This window comes from Capricornis sumatraensis, chromosome 16 (genome assembly GCF_032405125.1).
Source record: "Capricornis sumatraensis isolate serow.1 chromosome 16, serow.2, whole genome shotgun sequence".
Taxonomy (NCBI): Eukaryota; Metazoa; Chordata; class Mammalia; order Artiodactyla; family Bovidae; genus Capricornis; species Capricornis sumatraensis.
This window is the reverse complement of record NC_091084.1, coordinates 45,524,988-45,544,637: the sequence shown is the minus strand read 5'-3', so window position 1 is coordinate 45,544,637 and position 19,650 is coordinate 45,524,988. Positions and strand designations below refer to the sequence as shown.

At 49.2% G+C, this 19,650-nt stretch overlaps 2 protein-coding genes across 5 annotated transcripts; one reads left to right on the top strand and one right to left on the bottom strand.

Annotated features, from left to right (window-relative positions):
• Window positions 1-2,421: 2,421 nt before the first annotated feature.
• AKIP1 (A-kinase interacting protein 1) lies at window positions 2,422-9,855 on the top strand. 4 transcript variants are annotated; one of them, XM_068988743.1, is made up of 6 exons: window positions 2,422-2,449; window positions 2,663-2,890; window positions 3,364-3,444; window positions 5,725-5,829; window positions 7,689-7,760; window positions 9,457-9,855. In XM_068988743.1, the coding sequence occupies exons 2-6, from the start codon at window positions 2,669-2,671 to the stop codon at window positions 9,598-9,600; spliced, it is 624 nt and encodes a 207-aa protein (XP_068844844.1). In that variant the 5' UTR covers window positions 2,422-2,449; window positions 2,663-2,668; the 3' UTR covers window positions 9,601-9,855. The 4 variants fall into 4 exon arrangements, with proteins under 4 accessions (XP_068844844.1, XP_068844843.1, XP_068844845.1 ...); XM_068988742.1 differs by lacking the exon at window positions 2,422-2,449 and having other exon boundaries at window positions 2,471-2,890; XM_068988744.1 differs by lacking the exons at window positions 2,422-2,449; window positions 7,689-7,760 and having other exon boundaries at window positions 2,471-2,890.
• A 349-nt stretch (window positions 9,856-10,204) lies between these two features.
• C16H11orf16 (chromosome 16 C11orf16 homolog) lies at window positions 10,205-18,675 on the bottom strand. Its single transcript, XM_068987977.1, has 6 exons — window positions 18,509-18,675; window positions 17,030-17,186; window positions 14,901-15,135; window positions 13,612-14,271; window positions 10,707-10,921; window positions 10,205-10,219 (listed from the first exon to the last, which is right to left on the bottom strand). The coding sequence occupies exons 1-6, from the start codon at window positions 18,673-18,675 to the stop codon at window positions 10,205-10,207; spliced, it is 1,449 nt and encodes a 482-aa protein (XP_068844078.1).
• Between the last annotated feature and the right edge of the window lie 975 nt (window positions 18,676-19,650).

The following is a 19,650-nucleotide window of genomic DNA, read 5'->3' as shown; positions in this document are numbered from 1 at the left end:
TAACACTACATCAATGGAGTACTTATTCTTGACAAGGCATTGTGCTTAGTATTATATAGGAATTTTCTCACAAAATCCTTACAGCAGCGCTATTCATGCATTCAATCTTATTTTCAGCCTCTTCTGTGAGGGAGAAAATACTAGATTCACTTTAAACTCAGTAAACAAGACAGATATGGTCCCTGTCCTCAAACTCACAGTCTATGGCAATTGGTACTGTTGCTGTTCTCTAGTATAGAGATGAGGAAAAGTGAAGCTCAAAGAAGTTATCAATAATTTGTTTGCCCCGAATCACACATCAAGAAAGTGGCAGAGTCTGAATTCAAGTTCATCTCTACAGACTGGATATTCAAGACCCTGTGCATATAACCACTATGTTCTAAAAGAGGTTGCTGATAAACACTTACTGAGATAAAGTTTCAGAAAATTCCTGCAATGAAAACTATCCCAAGGATAATGAAGATTTCCATTCAATTTCATTCTGGAAGAGGAAACCAGGAAATGAACAAAAGGGCAGATGGGGGTTGTAGTAAAAGTCTCACACACACCTGGTAACTCAGAACTGCTAAACTAGCCATCTGCTGAGGATGCTCAGCACTGCTTAGCTCAGCACTGAGAATGTCCTCCTGTCTCTTCAATTGGTCCTTCCTCAGAGGCAGCGATTTGCTGCGCGCCAGGGTGGTGTAGCCAAGTCATTAATTAGCAATGAGACCTTGTATCTCCTACCAGATAACCAGCAGTGTGGAGTGGAAGGTAAGGATGCATAGCTCCTTACTTAAACATGTCTGGGCGGGCAGGTATTCTTGTAAGGTGAACTCCCATGCCTAGAAACGGCCTTCAAAAAGGTGTGAGTTGGGGGCAGCTAAGCCTGCAATGCAGGAGACCTGGGTTCAATCCGTGGGTCAGGAAGATCCCCTGGAGAAGGAAATGGCAACCCACTCCAGTACTCTTGCCTAGAAAATCCCCATGGACAGAGAAGCCTGGTAGACTATAGTCCATAGGATCGCAAAGAGTCAGACACGACTGAGCGACTTCACTTCATAAGCCTGGGAGCCAGCCACCACTATGGAGCCCACGTGCCCTACAGCCCAAGCTCTGCAACAAAGAGAAGCCACCGCAATAAGAAGCCCCCATAGGCAACAAAGAGTTGCCCCCGCTGGCCACAACTAGAGAAAAGCTCGTGCATAGCCACAAAGACCCAGCGAAGCCAAAAATAAATAAATAATTTTTAAAGAGGAGAAAATGGTGTGTGTGTACTTCTCACTGGAGGAGTGAGGAAGCTACCACGAGGGGATTCCGTTCAGTTCAGTCGCTTAGTCGTGTCCGACTATTTGCGACCCCATGAATTGCAGCACGCCAGGCCTCCCTGTCCATCACCAACTCCCAGAGTTCACTCAGATTTACGTCCATCGAGTCAGTGATGCCATCCAGCCATCTCATCCTCTGTCGTCCCCTTCTCCTCCTGCCCCCAATCCCTCCCAGCATCAGAGTCTTTTCCAATGAGTCAACTCTTCGCATGAGGTGGCCAAAGTACTGGAGTTTCAGCTTTAGCATCATTCCTTCCATGAGGGGATTACCAGACCCTAAACACAATGCATGGCATGCTGGAGTCCCTGGGTCACAAAGACCTGGACACAACTTGGCGACTGAACACCACACAATGCAGGTGCCCCTGGCCCTGTGGGCCACCCATCCCAGAGCCCACAGCCTGCTGGACTCCCTTCTCCAAATGCCACTGTGGAACCTGCACTGTTTGGCTCATCCTGGTCATCTCCTCAACTAAATGAGGTTTCAGAGTAGCGATATCCCAAAATATAGACACGGCATTACTAGGTGCCTGGAGGCACGCATCTTATTCCCCACAATTTATTAGCCCAACAAGGGACCACTTGGCTTTACATCAGATTCCCCGCTAGAACGTATTTGGCTCAGACGGTAAAGTCTGCCTGCAATGCAGGAGACTTAGGTTCTATCCCTGGGTCAGGAAGATCCCCTGGAGAAGGAAATGGCAACTAATCCAGTATTCTTGCCTAGAAAATCCCATGAACGGAGGAGCATAGCGGTCTACAGCCCATGGGGTCGCAAAGAGTGGGACACGACAGAGCGACTAACACTTTCCCCGCGTTAAGCGGTGGAGACAGTTTCTAAGGGCCAGGTTCTGACCCAGAGGCTCCTGCAACAAGGAGGACAGACAGCTTCCGCCACCGGTCCCCCCGACTGGCCCGCCGCCAGACCCCGCCCCCTGCATTCAGGCAGTTAACTAGACAACCGGCTCGCAGAGGCTGCAAGTCGGTCGCAAGAAGGCATGTGGGTCGCAGGCTGCACACTCCACCGCACTGGCCACGCCCCTCACCACCACCCGGCCAATGGCCTGCTGCGCCGGCGCAGGGTGTTCCAGAACCAGCCCGCCCTCGCCGACTGAGCGCATGCGCCTTGAGAAGGGGACTGGGTGAGGGCTCTCTAACGAGGGGAGGGGGCCACGGAAATGGAGGGACTGAGAGCGCACGCCTTAGGCCCTGACAGGGCACCGGCTAGAGAGCGCATTGGGCGAGCCGGGGGCAGTGGTCGCCAGGGAGGTCGAGGCGCTGAGTCCGACCCGGAAATGGAGCGGGGTCCGGCGCTCCGCTGACTCGCCCGTGTTTGTGTGTATGTTCCCTCGCAGGGCGACATGGAGAACTGTCTGCTGGCCGCGGCGCTGAACGGGGTGGACCGACGTTCCCTGCAGCGTTCGGCTAGGCTGGGTCAGGAAGTGCTGGAGCGGGCCAAGAGGAGGGCGGTGGACTGGCCTTCGGTGGAGCTTCCCAAAGGCAGCGTGGGGATCGTTTCCCGGGTGCGGCACTATGGAGAAAGAGGGCCGGCAGCCAGCCCCCAGCGCCTTCTCCCAGGAAAGGTGAGGAGGGCCTCTGCTGTGGACCAGCCCATTCATTCACTCATCAGCGGCTTGCTGAGAACCAGGGCACGCCACACACTGGGACCCGAGGGATCCTGTGCTTGGCGGAAGCTGCTGTGTGTCAGGACAGCGAACCGGAAAGTCTTGAAAACTTGACATTTGACAGATTCTTACTGGGTAGCTTTAGGATACCGCTAGGTACCTCTAGTGCTCAGCCCTGATTGGTTACTTTTTAACTTAATTCTTAGAGGCTATCATCTGATACTCGAGGAAAGCCAACAAACCTTTGTCCTGGAAAAACTGCATAGATGTGTATTCCTTTTAGAGTTGGAATTCTTTCTCAATAAGATCATTTTACTAATTTAAACTTGCAGAGGGCTTTCAAAAAATAAAAAGGAAGGTATTTCCAAAATGACCTCCTTCTCCAGTAGGGAATACAGATCTCACTTGTGATTTGCCGTTTATTCAAATAGAGAGAAGACAGACACCCAACCCTCAGTGCTTCCTTCAGAACAATGGCTGAATACATGAACTACACTTCAAGTCAGTGTGGGGTAAGTTGGTGCAAGCCAAAGCATGCCCCTGATCTGCCTGCTGATGGATCACAAAGTGCATTTTTGTGGAATTTAGGAAGAATCTGCACACTATCTGTTCACCCGGTTCTGCCTTCGTGGGCAGGTTGTAATTAGCCAAGGATTTACAACAGGTGATAAATCCAGGTTACAGTTCATTCAACAAATATAGACCGCCTAATGGCAACCCACTCCAGTACTCTTGCCTGGAGAATCCCAGGGATGGCAGAGCCTGGTGGGCTGCCGTCTATGGGGTCACACAGAGTTGGACACAACTGAAGTGACTTAGCAGTAGCAGCAGCTTTAGCTGTTAGGAGATTACAGCAGTGAACAAGGCAGAAAAGTTCTGCCCTCACTATTGTTTTTAGATGGGAGGTGGGTGCTTATTTGCTGAATTCCAAAGTAAGACCAAACATAAGGAGTTTTTAAAACTTTGAACTAAACTAAAAAATTTTTAAACCTGTAGAATCACTCTAAACTGGAACTGAGTCTGTTTTCAAAGCAAAAATTGGAACAAAATCCCTCCACTGGATTTTAATCTCTTTTCCAAGTCCCTGATAATGTAGTTTTTAAATACGTCCCTTTGGGTCCATATCACCCTTTGTCCATATCACAAAGCTGATTTTGTGGCACAGACGCAATGCCCTCATCAGAGGTAGTGTGGCTTAATGACGGGCAGCCTCCCAGGAATCAGACCTGTATTCTGTACTTCCTGGCTCTAATGCCTTAGGCCAGTTAGTTTCTCTCAGCCTTACCTTCCCCATGGTAAGTTAACAATGTTCAAGTCCTTGCCAGCCCTTTTAGTCTGTTTCTTTAGTTTCCACTGAGAGATGAACACCAGGAAATTGCTATAAACTGTAGCACAGAGGACCTACATGAGATTTTTGGTCCCATTCATTAAAATGGGTGAACAAAGGTTTTAAAGATACTCTTCTCAAAAGCATACACTAAGGTCATCTCTAAGTACTTTAAGGGAATGTTGAAGGTGGACCAGCCAACACTGAAGAAAATCACCTGCATGGAAGATACTCTGTGTCTTTTAGGACTTAAATCAGATACTGTGGTCTTGTCCAGCCTAACATTTTATGATTCTTATGTGGGTGTAAGGGTGCTGGTCTCTATTGGCAAAAGGAAGAAAATGCCTCATTTCTGTCCTGCTTTTCAATTTCATAATGAATATTAAAATTAAAAAAAAAACCTCTAATGTTTATGACTCCAAGAATAGGATTCCAACCAACGAGATACAGTTCAGAGAGTATTTTTATGTTCTTATTCTGTGAAATGGTTTTAGAAAAATCCATAACTTTGGCTCTACTATAAAGTGATGAAGTTAAACACTTTGGTTCATGGTTCAGTAAAAGGAATAATATTTGTCTTTGGTTTGAGGTTTAGCAAATTGGTATTCTTCACTTTGGTTTTCAGTTCATGCTTCAGTTCAAGTCTCCATTAAAGAATGGAGCCTCAGAACTCCTTGGCTGTCTAGAGATAGAATTAAGAACAGTGTTCTGAGTTCGTTTTCAGAATTTTGAAGCAGCCCCTAAGTTACATCATTAGCTTCATGTCCTGACGTGCTTTTCCCAGCTTCTCATTCTTTTGGTCTCTTGACTTAAACATTGTCCCTACCCTTTGTTCCAAACAGGCAAGCTTATGATGTCCTCGACATTAGTAACTATCAAGGGCAAGTCTAAGGTTAACCTGGAGAGGGAGGAAGGAAGTAGACAAGAAAAAAACTGTTTTCTGATCCTTTGGATGATTTTGCCTAAATCAGAGACTTCTCCCTCCCCTCCTCCACATGGGGAGAATGGCTGCTTAGCAGTTGTGTTTCCTGTTGTATTTCTAAATTGCCAGGAGATGCACCTCTCTCTTTTCTTGTCCTTGTCTGAGACTTAGTAAACATGGACCTGTTTGTCAGAACTTGTCATGAATAGAGATAAAAGGGCTTGTGCATTGATATCAGAGTGAGGATGTTGTGAAAACTATTTAACCTGGCAGAGAGCATGGTCCTACCTAGCTTGAGTTGCCAGAGTTCTTGCCCTGCAGAGGCAGCAGATGGCAGCAAAGTAATGCCAACTGCAGTTTCCTTCTCTGCAACCACTTTACGATGGCTAAGATTTGTTACATGACTTTGGAGGTTTCTTGGGAGGGCAGGTGATTTACCTCTTGCCTCTCTTCTTAACCATAATTTGCCCAAGTAACAGGGTGTTTTTTGAAAATCTGACCAGACTCTTGAGTTACCCAATGTCTTCCACGTTACTTCTCTAGAAATATTACTCATCTGCACCAGAAGAAGGAGGGGCAACCCACGTCTACCGCTATCACAGGGGGACATCGGAGCTGCACCTGTGCTGTGATGCGGGGAGTGGTCGGGTATGTATCCTCAGCTGTGCTGTGCCCTCAGCCTCCCAAACTGGGAGGCCCTACATCCTGGGGCTTCTGCTGGATTATGTTATTGGGTGGCTGGGTGACTCTACAGCACTTTATGGAAATGTTTCTCCTCGGAGAAGTTACAGCAATGAACATGAAATAGGAGTTTTTGTCCAAAATACCAAGATCGATGCCACTGTAGGATCTTCAGTGACAATCCTGGGCCAAGGGATTCTTGAGCAGGCTTAACAAAAAGCGCTTCAAATATCCCCTTCTACATCTAGGGATATGAAAGAGACTTTTAATCATCATGTATTTTACTCTAAAGTAGTGATAAGTATCATGTCTTTGGTAATTTTAAAAAAGGAAGTTCAAGGAGGGGGTCTCTTTTAACAACATCCTTTTCCTAAAGATAACAGTTACAGGCTTCTCACTATGAATTCCCTGTCTTACCACATGTCACTCTGGGAAGTCTAAAAGACTACTTTTTGAACTAATTCAACAGGAGTCCTTTGTTATTGTTTCTGGGAAGAGCAGGTTTTTCTTGTTTTTCAGCTCCCCTACTGCTACTGCTAAGTCACTTCAGTTGTGTCCAACTCTGTGCGACCCCATAGACGGCAGCCCACCAGGCTCCCCCATCTCTGGGATTCTCCAAGCAAGAACACGGGAGTGGGTTGTCATTTCCTTCTCCAATGCATGAAAGTGAAAAGTGAAAGGGAAGTCGCTCAGTCATATCCGACTCTTAGCGACCCCATGGACTGCAGCCTACCAGGCAAGAGTACTGGAGTGGGGTGCCATTGCCTTCTCCTCAGCTCCCCTAGTTGTACTCAAAGGTAGCAAACTAAGTCTAGAGTCTAATCCACAGTTGGATTCCTGACTTCCTTGTTTTGAGAAGGGACAAGAGGGTGGCCACAGGGATGTGAGCAAGGACTGGCTGCGTGCCAGAAGTCCCTCCCATTTCCCTGGCCTGGGGTGCGAGTGGCAGCACCAAGGCCTGGATCCAGGGCTCCCATTTCTGGCCCGACCCAGGCCCCCTTAAAAGCACCTGACCCTAAGGGGGCTTACAGGTGGGCAAGAGTCATTTGTATCCCTCCCCTCCCTTCCTACCTGGAGCAGGAAATTGCAACCCACTCCAGTACTCTTGCCTGGAAAATCCCATGGATGGCGGAGCCTGATAGGCTACAGTCCATGGGGTCGCAAAGAGTCGGACACGACTGAGCGACTTCACTTTCACTTTTCACTTTCATGCATTGGAGAAGGAAATGGCAACCCACTCCAGTCTTCTTGCCTGGAGAATCCCAGGGACGGAGGAGCCTGGTGGGCTGCTGTCTATGGGGTCACACAGAGATGGATACGACTGAAGCGACTTAGCAGCAGCAGCAGCCTCCCTTCCTATAAAATGTAAGTTGATAACTCTAAGAGAAATTGACTTTCTCAGTTTCAGCCTCTTCCTGTCTAATACTCCCACTGCTGGGAGAAGCACAGAAGAGAATTCTGTTTTCTGAAAGCCTGTTAAACGTCAATCACTTTTGCACTTTAAATCTTTCCTACAGTTGAGTATCCCCAGGTTATAGACTGGAAATCGACTTAAGAGATATTAATCTGTCCCTCTCAATAAATGGCAGGTGTAGGATTCAAACTCACATCTGCCTTTTTCAAAGCCCATGTAAGGATAAAAGGTAATGATGGTAAACATGTGACTAAAAGTACTTCACAGAAATCACTAAAAGCCTTAAGATCTTAGTGGCATCTTGGAAAACAGTGACAGCACAATTGTTAGTTCCTCATTAAATAGGAAAGAATTTCTACCATCTAGAAGTCAAAGTTTGGGCCCTCATCAGTGTTTCTACCTCTCTCTTCAGAGAAAAGACGCAGGCCTTAGTGTTGGAGGCATGCATCAGCCGTCAGAGTGTGTGCTGAAGGCACCCCAGTCTGTGAGTACAGAACTTCTAGGGCACCGGGCTTCCCCACCACTGCCGTCCATGAATCAGCTGACCGGGTTATAACAGGGTTCTTTGTGTTGGATCTATATTTAAGTTGGGATATTTTTACCTTAGGGGAAAGTGTGCAGCATTTTAGTTCACTGTAAAATTATATTTTCTTGGTATCCTCCCTTCCCTTGAAATTTCAGAGATAGCGTTTGTCCCTCAACTCATAGTTGTGGTCAGAAAGAATGCAGAGCATTTGTAACTCCATTCCTACAGCTCAGCTGGGCTCTGCTAGAATGTCACCATCTGTTTAAGCAGTGGGAGGGGCCTGGCCTCCTGCTCATGAAGTGAAAATCATGGCTGAAATTCTGAAAGATATACATTCAGCTAGATCGGGTTCCAAAACATTTAAAGGAGTTTGTTCCTATTTTCCACAGATGTTTCTGTGTGAAAACATATAGTGATGAGTTTTTCAGGATAAGATACTCATTTGTTCATGAACCTAGGGGATCTTCTGGAACTTGGAAGGGCTGAATTCTGAGGAGTGGAAGCCCTGTATGTTGCAGTAATAGTTTAATTTTTGTTGGTCTACAGTATACTCCTAGCCTGGATTCAGAATATACTAGACTTAGTAGCAACTAAGACTATTCTGTTTCTAGTACAAGTTGTTAGGCTTAGATGCCTCCCCTACTGGCTGGATTTTGAAAAATCCATCATAAGTTGAAAATACCATAAATCGAAAGTGTACTTAATATCCCTAAGCTGCTGCCAGTCATAGTTTCGCCTCGCCTGCCTTAAACAAGCACAGAACACTTATATACCCTGCAGTTGGGTAAAATCATCTAACACAAAACCTACTTTATAGTTAAGTTTTGAATAATTCATGTAATTTATCAAATGCTGCACTGAAAGTGAAAAGGAGACTGGTTGTATGGGTACAGAATGGTTATAAGTGTATCAGTTGTTTACTCTCCTGATTGCACAGCTGACTGGGAGATCGCTCACTGCTGCTGCAGCATCACACTAGTCTGCAAAAAGATCAAAACTGGAAGTACAGTTTCTGCTGAATGCATATCACATTCACATTATGGTTAAAAAACACACACACACACACACACACACACCATGAATCAGACTGTTGTAAGTCAAGGACCATCTGTATGGGAGAACCAGCCCTCCAAGGGAGGATATTAGCCAGCCAGCTGACTTGCTGCATGACAAAATGGAATCTGTTCATAGTCTCAGCTTTAGGAGAAATGTTTCATCCTAATAATGAATTTAGCAAAGCACACCTAAAAAGAATGCTTTGCATCATCCTGCAGTGCCTTGCCATTACTGCTGGTCTGTGCTAACAGGTGCCACTGCCCACTTTTGAGCCCCAAAGCCATGGTCATTAGGCTTTCCCTCCACCTGATTCTTACCTTTGTACTCCAGCCAGCGTGTCCTTTCATGATTCTTCATGTTCCTGCAACAACTCAGCATTTTCACATACATTCTTGCGAGCTAAGTTTAGAAATAAGGAGACAAGCATAAAGAGGGTGAGACTGGCCTGAATGGCAGTTCTGTTACGTGGCCAAGCCAGGTGCAGGAAGCAGAACCTCCATCTCCCACGTTAGTGCCTCTCACTGCACCACACACAAGGTGCTCTGACAGCAACAGGACATGAAACCTCTAAACTGGTAATATCTGCTTTTCCTTCCAGGCTGAGAACATCTCTAAGGACCTCTACATAGAAGTATATCCAGGGACCTATTCTGTCACTGTGGGTGCAGATGACTTGACCAAAAAGACTCACGTGGTAGCAGTTGATTCCGGACAAAGTGTGGACTTGGTCTTCCCCATATGATGTTGACCATCACAAGCATCACATCACCTTTTTCTAAGTATCAAGAAGAATAAAGCCACTGTATATTCTTAATATGTACACATTAATCCTGCCTTTAGTGCTGACTGTAGAGGGTCAGGCTTCCTAGGCACTGGAGTGTGTCTCTTTCAGTGCCTATTTTAACTTGAAAGTCCCTTCACCCTCTTCTGCCTGAAAGTAATAATGTCATGATGCTGTCTGATTAGTTTTTACAGCTTGCTTTCCAAGCAAAGGTTAATTATGATAATAAAGGGAGAGATTTGGAAATGAAGAAAATTCCTTTTTATTGGCATTAAGAAGGGAAACAAAACATCACTCCTGTACAATTGAGGCTTTATGAAAAGATAACAGAGAGGCTGTGGACACGTTTGCCCAAAGCAGGCCAACCATGTTCTGTAGCTTTTGTGGAAGAGGCATCCTCAAGCAGGTCTCACCCGGCCCCTGGCAGGGAGCCCTGGGCTCCTGACTCCTGTGCTCCTCAGGACAGGTGAATATTACTGGACTGTCATCTGTGGCCCTCACTGCGCCATTTCTGTTGAAGAGTGCCTTGTCAGCCACTCTGTAGCTCCTCCTCAGGTTACCACCTCTAGTCTTTAGCTTCCTATAAGAGAAAAAAAAAAAAAACACTGAGAATCTTATGCTGACTTTAAAAATCAGCAACTTTTAATCCTTAAAATTATGAAGTCACTGCTGTGTCCTAAGTGTCTTTAAGCTAGCACACCAACAGTATTGTTGCATCTCAGTTTAACTGCCTAGGACTTCACCTCGTTTTGAACGTATAAGTTTTGCCTCAGAAAAAAGGCCAGTATTTTATATGATGAAAACAAAATTTTAAGTAGAGCTATTAGCATTCCTAGTGAGGAGCAGACTCATGGACAGAAGGCCTAGTAAAGCAGACCCATACACTCCATCACCAGGTAGAGGGGTCACTTAAACAGGGATCCTTGCACCCCCAAGAAGCCAGTAATGAAATCTGTGGGTTCTGCAAGCCTTCTGAAGTCATATGCAAGACTGTGGGTGTGACTCCAAGAGATCAGAGAACCCTGGAGGGAGCCCTTCGAAGCGCCCCTGCAGCCATCCTGCTCTACCTTGATCCTGGGGCTTCTAGTCTCGGGGTTCTGGCCTCCTGACGTGCAGCAGTGCCCTGGCTCAGGTTCCTGTTCGGCTTCTTTGGGCAGGATCTGCAGCAGCTTCGTGCCAGTGACGTCCAGGGCCAGCTCCCTGGGACTCCCCGCTGCAGCAGGTTTCTCTCTCTGTTGTCTGTCGCTCTTCTCATCTTTCTGGGTGCTGCACAGTCTTATTCCTGAACCCAAAGTTCAGTTAGTTGAATATGCTACCATTTTGATGGGGTTAGTGTTGATGACTTGGGTAGGACTAAAATCAGGGATCACAGAATCCCTTAACTCTCTGAACCCGGTTTCAGTCATAAGCAAGGAAGGAGAGCAGCCTGTCTGCTGGCAGGAATCCTGCCTCCAGGTTTGTTAGGTTAGGATCAGACAGTAACCTCTCAGCCTGAAACTAAAAGGAGCCAAAAGTGTGGCAGGTGGGGGACCCATACAAGAGGATCCTTAGGGGACAGGGCCTCAGACCAGACTGGCAAGCATCAGTTCTTGGTGTCACTCAAGCACAATTAGGAGAAGCAAAGCAGCCAAATTTTCTTAAAAGGGAACAAGATCTGGAGGAGAGAGAAGAAAACTCTGGTGTTTGCCATGGTTTCCAGCCCGGCACACATGTCCTTTTACACGCTTCATCTCACTGGTTAGTGAGGCACAGCGTCTGTCTGGGACAAGGGCTGGTGACGGGCCCTTTCTCCACACCCCATCCAGGCTTGTTCTCCATAGCTTTGAGTGCAGGTGTGGAATTTGGCAGAGGGCAGGCTCACTGATTATCATGGTTCCACTCCAACTTTGCCTGGAGCATAACAAATGGTCCAATAACCTAGAGGAAAGCGAGGCCAAGTACCTAAAGATACTCTATTTCTCTTTATGGCCAATTATTAGAATTTATTTGGGGATGCAGGGTACTTTAGAGAGGATGTTTAAATATGGTAATGGGGAGAGAGGCTGAACGTAGGTGTAGCTGGTTGGGTGGCAGAGGTAAGAGCAGTGTACACTGGGGCCAGGAAAGATTGGTCTGGACTCAGTTGGGTTTGGAACAGTCTGGATAGAATGCCATGGAGCAGGCCGTGGGAATGCAGGCCTGGAGCCAGGGCAGGTCTGCGCACCATGGCCCTCTGGTTACCCCACTGGCCTGCCTCTCCATGAGGCAGGGCCTCATCCTATCTCAGTTGCTCCCCAGAGGCTACTCACTGTTGGATAGATACAGCTTTTCTTTCCCTAGTCTGTGCTGAAGCAGGAGGCAGTGGAAGCTATGGAGAATTTAACTTGAAAACTCTAGATCTGGGCAGTATTTATATTATCACTTGGAGGGCACACCTGTAGAAACCTGTTTCCAAGCACTTCCGCCAAGGCCTTTCACTGCGAGGAAAGACATCCAGGAAGCTCTCCCTGCCCCATCTTGACATTTTCTATACAAAGTGTCCTCTTAGAGAGTGGAGGAAAAGCTCCACTGGTCATAGCTAGATTCCTGTCCCTCTAGTTATTCCCTCTCAGACATGGGGGAAAAATCCCACACCTTGAAAGCTAAGGAAGGAACCATCCTATAAAATACAACAGCAGCTGGGACTTCTCTGGTGGTCCAGTGGGTAAGAATCCACCTTGCAATGCAGGGGATCCAGGTTCAATCCCTGGTTGGGGAACTAAGATCCCACATGCTGCAGGGCGCCCATGTACCACAACTAGAGAGTCCATGTGCTGCACCAGGAAAGAGCCTACATGACCCGACGCTGGGTGCCACAACAAAGACCCAACGCAGCCAAACAAAAATCAGCAACTAATATGTCTATCCCTGCCCACTCCAAAGGCCAGGGACCCAGAGGAGTCACCAAGAAAGTTTCTCATGCAGAAACAATTTCTCAGCTTCCTGGAACGGAGGACTAATAAAGTCCTTATGCCTGGAGCAAGACTGAAATCCCTGTGGGTTGAGAGGTCCTGACTAAGCGGATATCCTGGAAATAGGGCAATGGCTTCAAATGGGGACTCACAGTGAGTCCCAGAGTGGGCAGTGTCTACAGATCCTTACACCCTTAGCAGTGGTATTCTTAAACCCTCAGTATCTCTGCCCCAGGTTGAATGTTCATTTAGTTCACTGAAGGTTGAATTAGTCATCCCAGGGCCCCAAGAATCTAGTCTAGGACTGGCTAGGGCAAGCCATCTCCTTCATAAAGCTCTGCCAGCTGCCTTAGGCATCTGCTCTTTCTGCCACATTGGGAATTTAGATCGCATGGCATGAGGCATTATCAGTGATACAGTACCCTTAAGCCTACGAGGGCATGTCACATGGGTGTTTGCTGGGGTAGAGAAGTTCAGGGGTGGCTGCAGATTGCCGACAGTGACACTGCCTCCCCTCTCCATGGCAGACCGAGATGATTAAGGCTGTGCCTGGTTCTTCCCACTCTGACTTCCTCAGGGGCTCATATGAAGAGTAGGGTCTGATGACCAATGTTTAAAGACGTTTCTGAGTTCTCAGGGCCTTGAATACTCTAATCAACACGTGGAGACATTCTGACTGCACATGTAGAGAAAAATCACAGCCTCGAAGGAAAGTGAAGGAGGGGAGGGTAGAAACGGACAATGGCAGTGTCCTGCCAGTAGACTAGTGAAGAAAGAAAGGACGGTTGTCAAATAGGGATGCAAAGCTTAGCACCAAGATCAGCCCATCCTTTCTTGTTAGGTTTCCATTTAATCAATAAAGCCCACTACTTCCCTCTTATCACAGCCCCCCTTCAACATGACCACACCCCCCAGTGTTACTTCCAGTTCCATCACAGCACACACGTGTATCAGATTCCTGAGAGACCACCCCCACCCAAGGAGGGCGTTGGCAGAGGGGAAGGGAGCAGGGGCCTCGGCCCCACCCTAGGAAAAGGCCTACCTGGCTTCCCTGGGTGCGGCTCGGGCCCGTTTCTCCTCCAGTACCTCCACTCGGGCTGGCAGAGGCCACCCTGCTTCCTCGGAGACTTCTCGAGAAGGATGGGGTCCGTGTTGACTGCACTGTTCACCAGCAGCCTCTGAGGGGGGCCCATCTGCAGCTCATTCTCCAAATCCTCGTCTTCAGAAGAGGAGGAGGCGGCGGAGGAGGAAACAGCCACGGGAGCCTGCACTGCCACTTCGTCCTCCTCAGGACTCTCCAGGGGCAAAAGCTGGGCTGTGGGCTTCAGCTCCGCTTCTGGAGCTTCTCTGGCTGCGACCCCTGAGGTCCTGATTAGAGGCCACCAACTGGGTCCAGCCAGGGGGCAGCAGCAGAGGCAGCCCTGGACCAGCAGCTGGCAGCCGGCGTGTGGGTAGCAGGGAGCACACAGGAATGGAGGGCTCAAAGGAAGCCCGCTGGTGGCAAAGCCAGCGACCGGCCCCACCACAGAGCAGCAAGGGGCCCAGAGGAGGGGCCTGGGGTGCTCCCTGGCGTAAGGCTTATGCAGCCCATCCACAGCCTTCTTCCAGACAGCTGGGGGCACCCACTGGACCCCTGTGAGAGGCACTGGAGCTGTCCTGCCATTCCAGAAGTGAATAGTAATTTCTTCTTCTTTCCGGGATGCTATGTGACAGAGAAGGACAACATTTTGTTACAACCGCCTCTTCTCCATCAAGGGTAAAGGGTCTCCTCTCCCCAGAAGCAAAGCCTCAGCATGGCCCCTGTTTTGCCTGCTGTCTCACCCACACCTGTCCCTGTAAAGCCTGCCAGGGACGCTCCTCACCTGCCCCATGCTTACCTCCTCGTCCTGTGCCTCCATATCTCAGTTTTCGCGTCAAAACCAAAATCCCTCCTCAGGTGGGGGGAGGGGAGGAGAAGTCTCCACTGTGGTTTTCTGAATTACAAGGATGCTGCCTGGCTGGCCCCACACAAGGGGATACTGTATCCATGCCCGGATGACTGGTGGGGGACCGAGCACAGGTGTGACCTCTGGATAACCTCACCACACCATAGGTCAGGAAACCAACACAGACATGGTAGCCTTGGGTGATTTTGCCCTAATAAAAAATATTCTATAATCGGAAAAATATGATTTGTCTATCTGTGGTCACCCTCGGGATGAAGCTGCAAGTGAAAGGGTAAGGATTTCCTCAAGCCCCTAAGACCCCTAAGCTGTAGAGATACCCGCTTTGCTCTTTCCTCAGCCTGATCACCAGCCTCGATCCTGGGGAGCCCCAGAGCAGCTCCCTTACCTCTCTGGGGGTCTCTCGCCTCCAAGCCCAAGAGAACAGTGCCAGGGCCATAGCGCTGTTGGTCAGGGCCCCAGGGTGCCAGCACCTTGTCCCCAGGTCGCAGTGAGTATTCCATGGTTGGTGAGAACTGAATGACATCTTCATCTAAGACCACGCTCTGCCGCTGGGCTGGCAGCTCTGGGCCTGCGGCAAGGGGAGCCTCAAATTCCACCAGCAGGAACCCCTGCCTCTCCAGCTGTGGGAAGGAAAATATTCAGAATAATACCTGGCCTTAGGAAGTACTACAGGGAGCCTCACGGTCCCCTACAATGCCCAGAGCCAGGCTGAGGGTCTCCCTTCCACACAGCAGGGGCCAGCTAAAGGGCCCAGGCCAGGTGCTGCTGGAGCCCATTACGGCAGGGACAGGCCGGCTATGAGGCAGAGGCTCTCCCTCTGCTTCCTGCTGTGGCAACTCTTGTTTATCACTTCCTGCCTTTCCCTTCCCATGAGCTTTGTTTTCCTGGTTTTCTATTCTCCTATCTTTATTTTTGGTCTGCAATTCACAGGAGTAAACTGGGTCCTCTCCATCTTTCCCAAAGCACCCCTCTTCTCCCAGCCCTCCCAGAAAGTGTTGTCCCCGTGTCCTGGACCAGCCAGGGGTGGGGTATCAATCACAGGCCTTGTCAGGCAAGGACATCTGTGGCTGCTCCCAGGGCAGCCCTGGGCACTGCCTGCATGTCCATGACGGGAAGCGGGGCCCAGGAAGGAATGAGCCGCCTGACTGGGAGGGCAGGAGGAATACTGAGCTTAATCAAAAGAACAAGCTGTTTGGAGAACTCAGTATGATTTTTGAAGAGTGATAAAGTCTGGTTACAAATTAACTTTTATCTAGCCACTAGACAGAATCTGGAGAAGGCAATGGCACCCCACTCCAGTACTCTTGCCTGGAAAATCCCATGGGAGGAGCTTGGTAGGCTGCAGACCATGGGGTCACTAAGAGTCGGACACGACTGAGAGGCTTCACTTTCCCTTTTCACTTTCATGCATTGGAGAAGGAAATGGCAACCCACTCCAGTGTTCTTGCCTGGAGAATCCCAGACATGGGGGAGCCTGGTGGGCTGCCGTCTGTGGGGTCGCACAGAGTCAGACACGACTGAAGCGACTTAGCAGCAGCAGTAGCAGTAGCAGACAGAATCTATATTTGAGCAAACTCCTGCTGATATTTCATTTGAAATCACATATTAGTTACTGGAAAATGACAAAATGACTTTTGATTGGAAATTCTGTAACATATATTTTTTAATAAATCACACTAGTTTTCCCTCTATGGACCCACATTCACAAAGTCTGACTCTGAAAAGAAAGAGAAAAATCCCAATGAAGCAAGCAGTCACCAAAGTAAAGCCCAGGCCCGGCCCCAGCACACAGGCACTGTGCCCCCACGCGGAAGGACACAGGCGCACATGAGGTATACACGGGGTGGCTCCTCTTTCCCTTAGGCTGGTGCTCGTAACTCCACACACCGAATCTTCCTGAACAAAGTGCTTTTACTGTACATTTTCTTCACTGTTACGGGTTGAATTATGTTCCCCCAAAATTCATGCTGATGTCCTAGCCCCTAGGACCTCAAAATGTGTCACACTTAAAGTCTTAATGACTTAAGACAAAGTCACACTGAGGATGACTGAGTAGAGTGGGCCCCTAATCCAGTGACTGGTGTCCTTATAAAAAGGGGAAATTTGAACACAGACATGAGCCCAGGGAGAACAGCAAGTGAAGATGAAGACCAAGTGCAGGGGGATGCCTCTACAAGCCAAGGGACATCAAAGATTGCCAGCAAACCACCGGAAGCTGGGAGAGGTGCACAGAACAGATCTTCCCCCAGAGCCCTCAGAATCACCACCCCTGCCCACACCTGATTCTCCCCAGAACTGAAAGAATCAATTTCTATTGTTAAAGCCACTCAGTTTGTGCCACTTTGTTATGTAGCCCTAGCAAACTGATGTGCTCACTGACATTACATTTTCACTTCCACATCCTGGCCATGGAAGATCTGTGCTTATTTAAGACACTGAACAGCTGAGGCATATCAGGTATGACAGGGCCACCCAGAGGAGCATATGGGGAGACATGGGGACTGAGGGACTTGCCTCTGGAGCAGCCTTTATCTGAGCCCTGTAATAAAAGCCATCTGGTTCCTTTCTTGCCAGGACCCATGTGTCAGCAGCCTCTCCAACTCTTCCCAGCCAACCAGGCCCCTGCCATGCTGGGTCAGCAATGTGGAGACATGGATAGTAAGATGCGTATCTGGGGGAAAGCAAATGGAATTAGGGAAGTAGAGAAAAGCGAGCCCTAAAACCATCAAGAAACACATTTCAAAGTTAGGTCTGAGCAGAACCATGGGGTGAATATGACAGTTAAGGCGATATGGAACAGAAGCCCGTGTAGAGTGGCAATCTGTGACTTCCGATAAGGTAAATTGTTGGAAGAGGAAGGAGAGGAGAGTGAAGGGAATCGCTGTTTAAGGCCTGGGAATTGTTTCAAGGTAATCAGAATGGGATTAGCCTTGATATATAAAGGGATGGCCTGATTAACTGGTTCAGAGACTAGATAGCAGACCAGGAAAGTGTTCTTCCAGGACGGGAGATCCTGAGGCGGTGTGCGGGATTCCGGGATGAGGTGTGGAGGCTTGGATGGTGGTGACAAAGGAGCAAAACTGCAAGGAGGCTGAGCACCATGGAGTCGGGAGAGAGGAGGAAGTGTCTGAGCAGGGGAAGCACAGGGGCTGAGTAAGAGGCTGCACAGGGGCTGAGTAAGAGGCTGAGGGACAGAAAAAAGGAGAAGCTGATTCTGGGAACTCTGGTAGACAAAACCAAGCCATAGGGAGTTGTTGAGTCAGGTTTTGTTTCTCAAAAAAAAAAAAGTGTTTATTTTGTGGGCAACCCAGGATACAGGATTGTTTAAACTCTGGCTTTGAAGGGAAATGGTCCACATGGGTGAAACAAGAAAGGGGGCTGTAGGGTTCAGGCCTGGGCAGACTGACTTGAATAGCACGGGGCTTGCATGATTTGTATGTGCTTATTGGCTGAGGCTCCCTTCCCCTCTTATATTCACACTGTAGACAGCTAACTCTGGGTGCCATTCACAAAAAGCTAGGGCAACTGAGGGAACCTGAGGAGGGATCTGGCGACCTCACCTAATTCCCTCATATAGTGCCAGGGCAAGTCGCAGAGAAGATCACAGCCAGAAATTTTATAACTGGTGATGCCTGCCTTCTCCCACACATGTCAACTCTGACATCAGCCCCTTTGCTACAAGGCGGGACAAAAGCCAGGTCAGCCCTTGTTGGTGGGGTTAGAGTTTATTTATATTTTGGCTGCCCGTGGAGGCATGCAGGATCCTAGTTCCCCAACCACGAATCGAACCTGTGTTCCCTACGGTGGAATCCTGGAGTACTAAACACTGGACCTCCAGGCAGGTCTCTATGTATTTACTTATTTATTTATTGTGAGTACAATTGGGGGGATTATAATAACCCAAGGAACTCAACCCACACGGGTAAGGAACCCTTTTGTCTCCCACCATTTTGAGCCAAGAGCAGAGAGGAAAAAGGAAGCACAGATGGGTACCTGGTGAGGAAGCTGTGCCGGGTCAGCCAGGGTGCTCGGCAGGCGAGGGGGCAGGTGAAGGAGAGGTCCCAGGGAGGAGCAGTGCCGGCCCAGGCAGGGGCCTTCAGGGTCGTGGCCACGCTGCAGTATTTGGGCAAAGGCGTCCCAGGCCCCGCGGAGGAGTCCATAGACCTCGGCGAAAACACCTGAGAACCAGCGGCTCTATTACCTGAGTCGCAGCCCACAGCCCAGCAGAGGCCAACGGGCTGCGCTCAGCTCTGCGGTTTGCCGCCTCTCCGCGGCCCCACCCGCTCCCACCACGCGCAGGGTGTCCCCAGAATCATCACCTGCCCGGGGAGACTCCCCTCAGGAAATAGGGGAGGGATTGAAAGAGCAAGAGCTGTGACTTCAGAGAAACCCAGCTGGAAGTCCTTCACCGCCGGCTGGCTGCGTGCTCACTTCACCTGGGAGCGTCAGTTAACGCCCTGGAGATGATCTGTGGAAAGCACCTGGCATCTTTAAGTAGCTCAATCAATATACGTTAGTTTTTTTACGCCCCCCCCCCTCCACCCCAGTTGTTGGGACTTCGGGGGGTTAAGATCATATTTTCTTTTACAAATCCCAGCCCTTGATGACAAACTGACCCCTAACCCAAGCCACAGACTTCCCTCCTAACCTGGTCACCTGGGGGACTAACTCGACCGAGCTGAGAGCCCACGGCGGTGGCCTCCGAAGATGTGCTCAGAGGCGACAGCTGCCACCCAGGGCCTGAGATCACACTCGGCTGGCCCAGCCCAAATCGGCCCTGTTGGGTGTGCTCCTGCCCAAGCCCACGGTTCTGACCCCAAGCGTACTTACCACAGCCCCAGCCAGACTCCTCCACCTCAGCCTCGGTTCCTTCCGACAGTTAGGAGTTCACGGCCTCAGCCCAACCGACTCCTGGTTGCCAAGCAGGTTGCCATGGATACAGCCAGCTGGGCCAGAGGGAGTGTACTGAGCATGTGCGGAGGGGTGACTAGGGCCTTGGGCAGCATGGGCGGGAAGAGAGGGTAGGGGGTTGGTTATTCACTGCCTTTCTGGAGAGTGGTGTTGACAGGTGGTGTTGAGGAGAAGGGCCAGGGTAGCATCAGTTCCCCAAAGCTATGCTTCTCCACTGCTGAAAA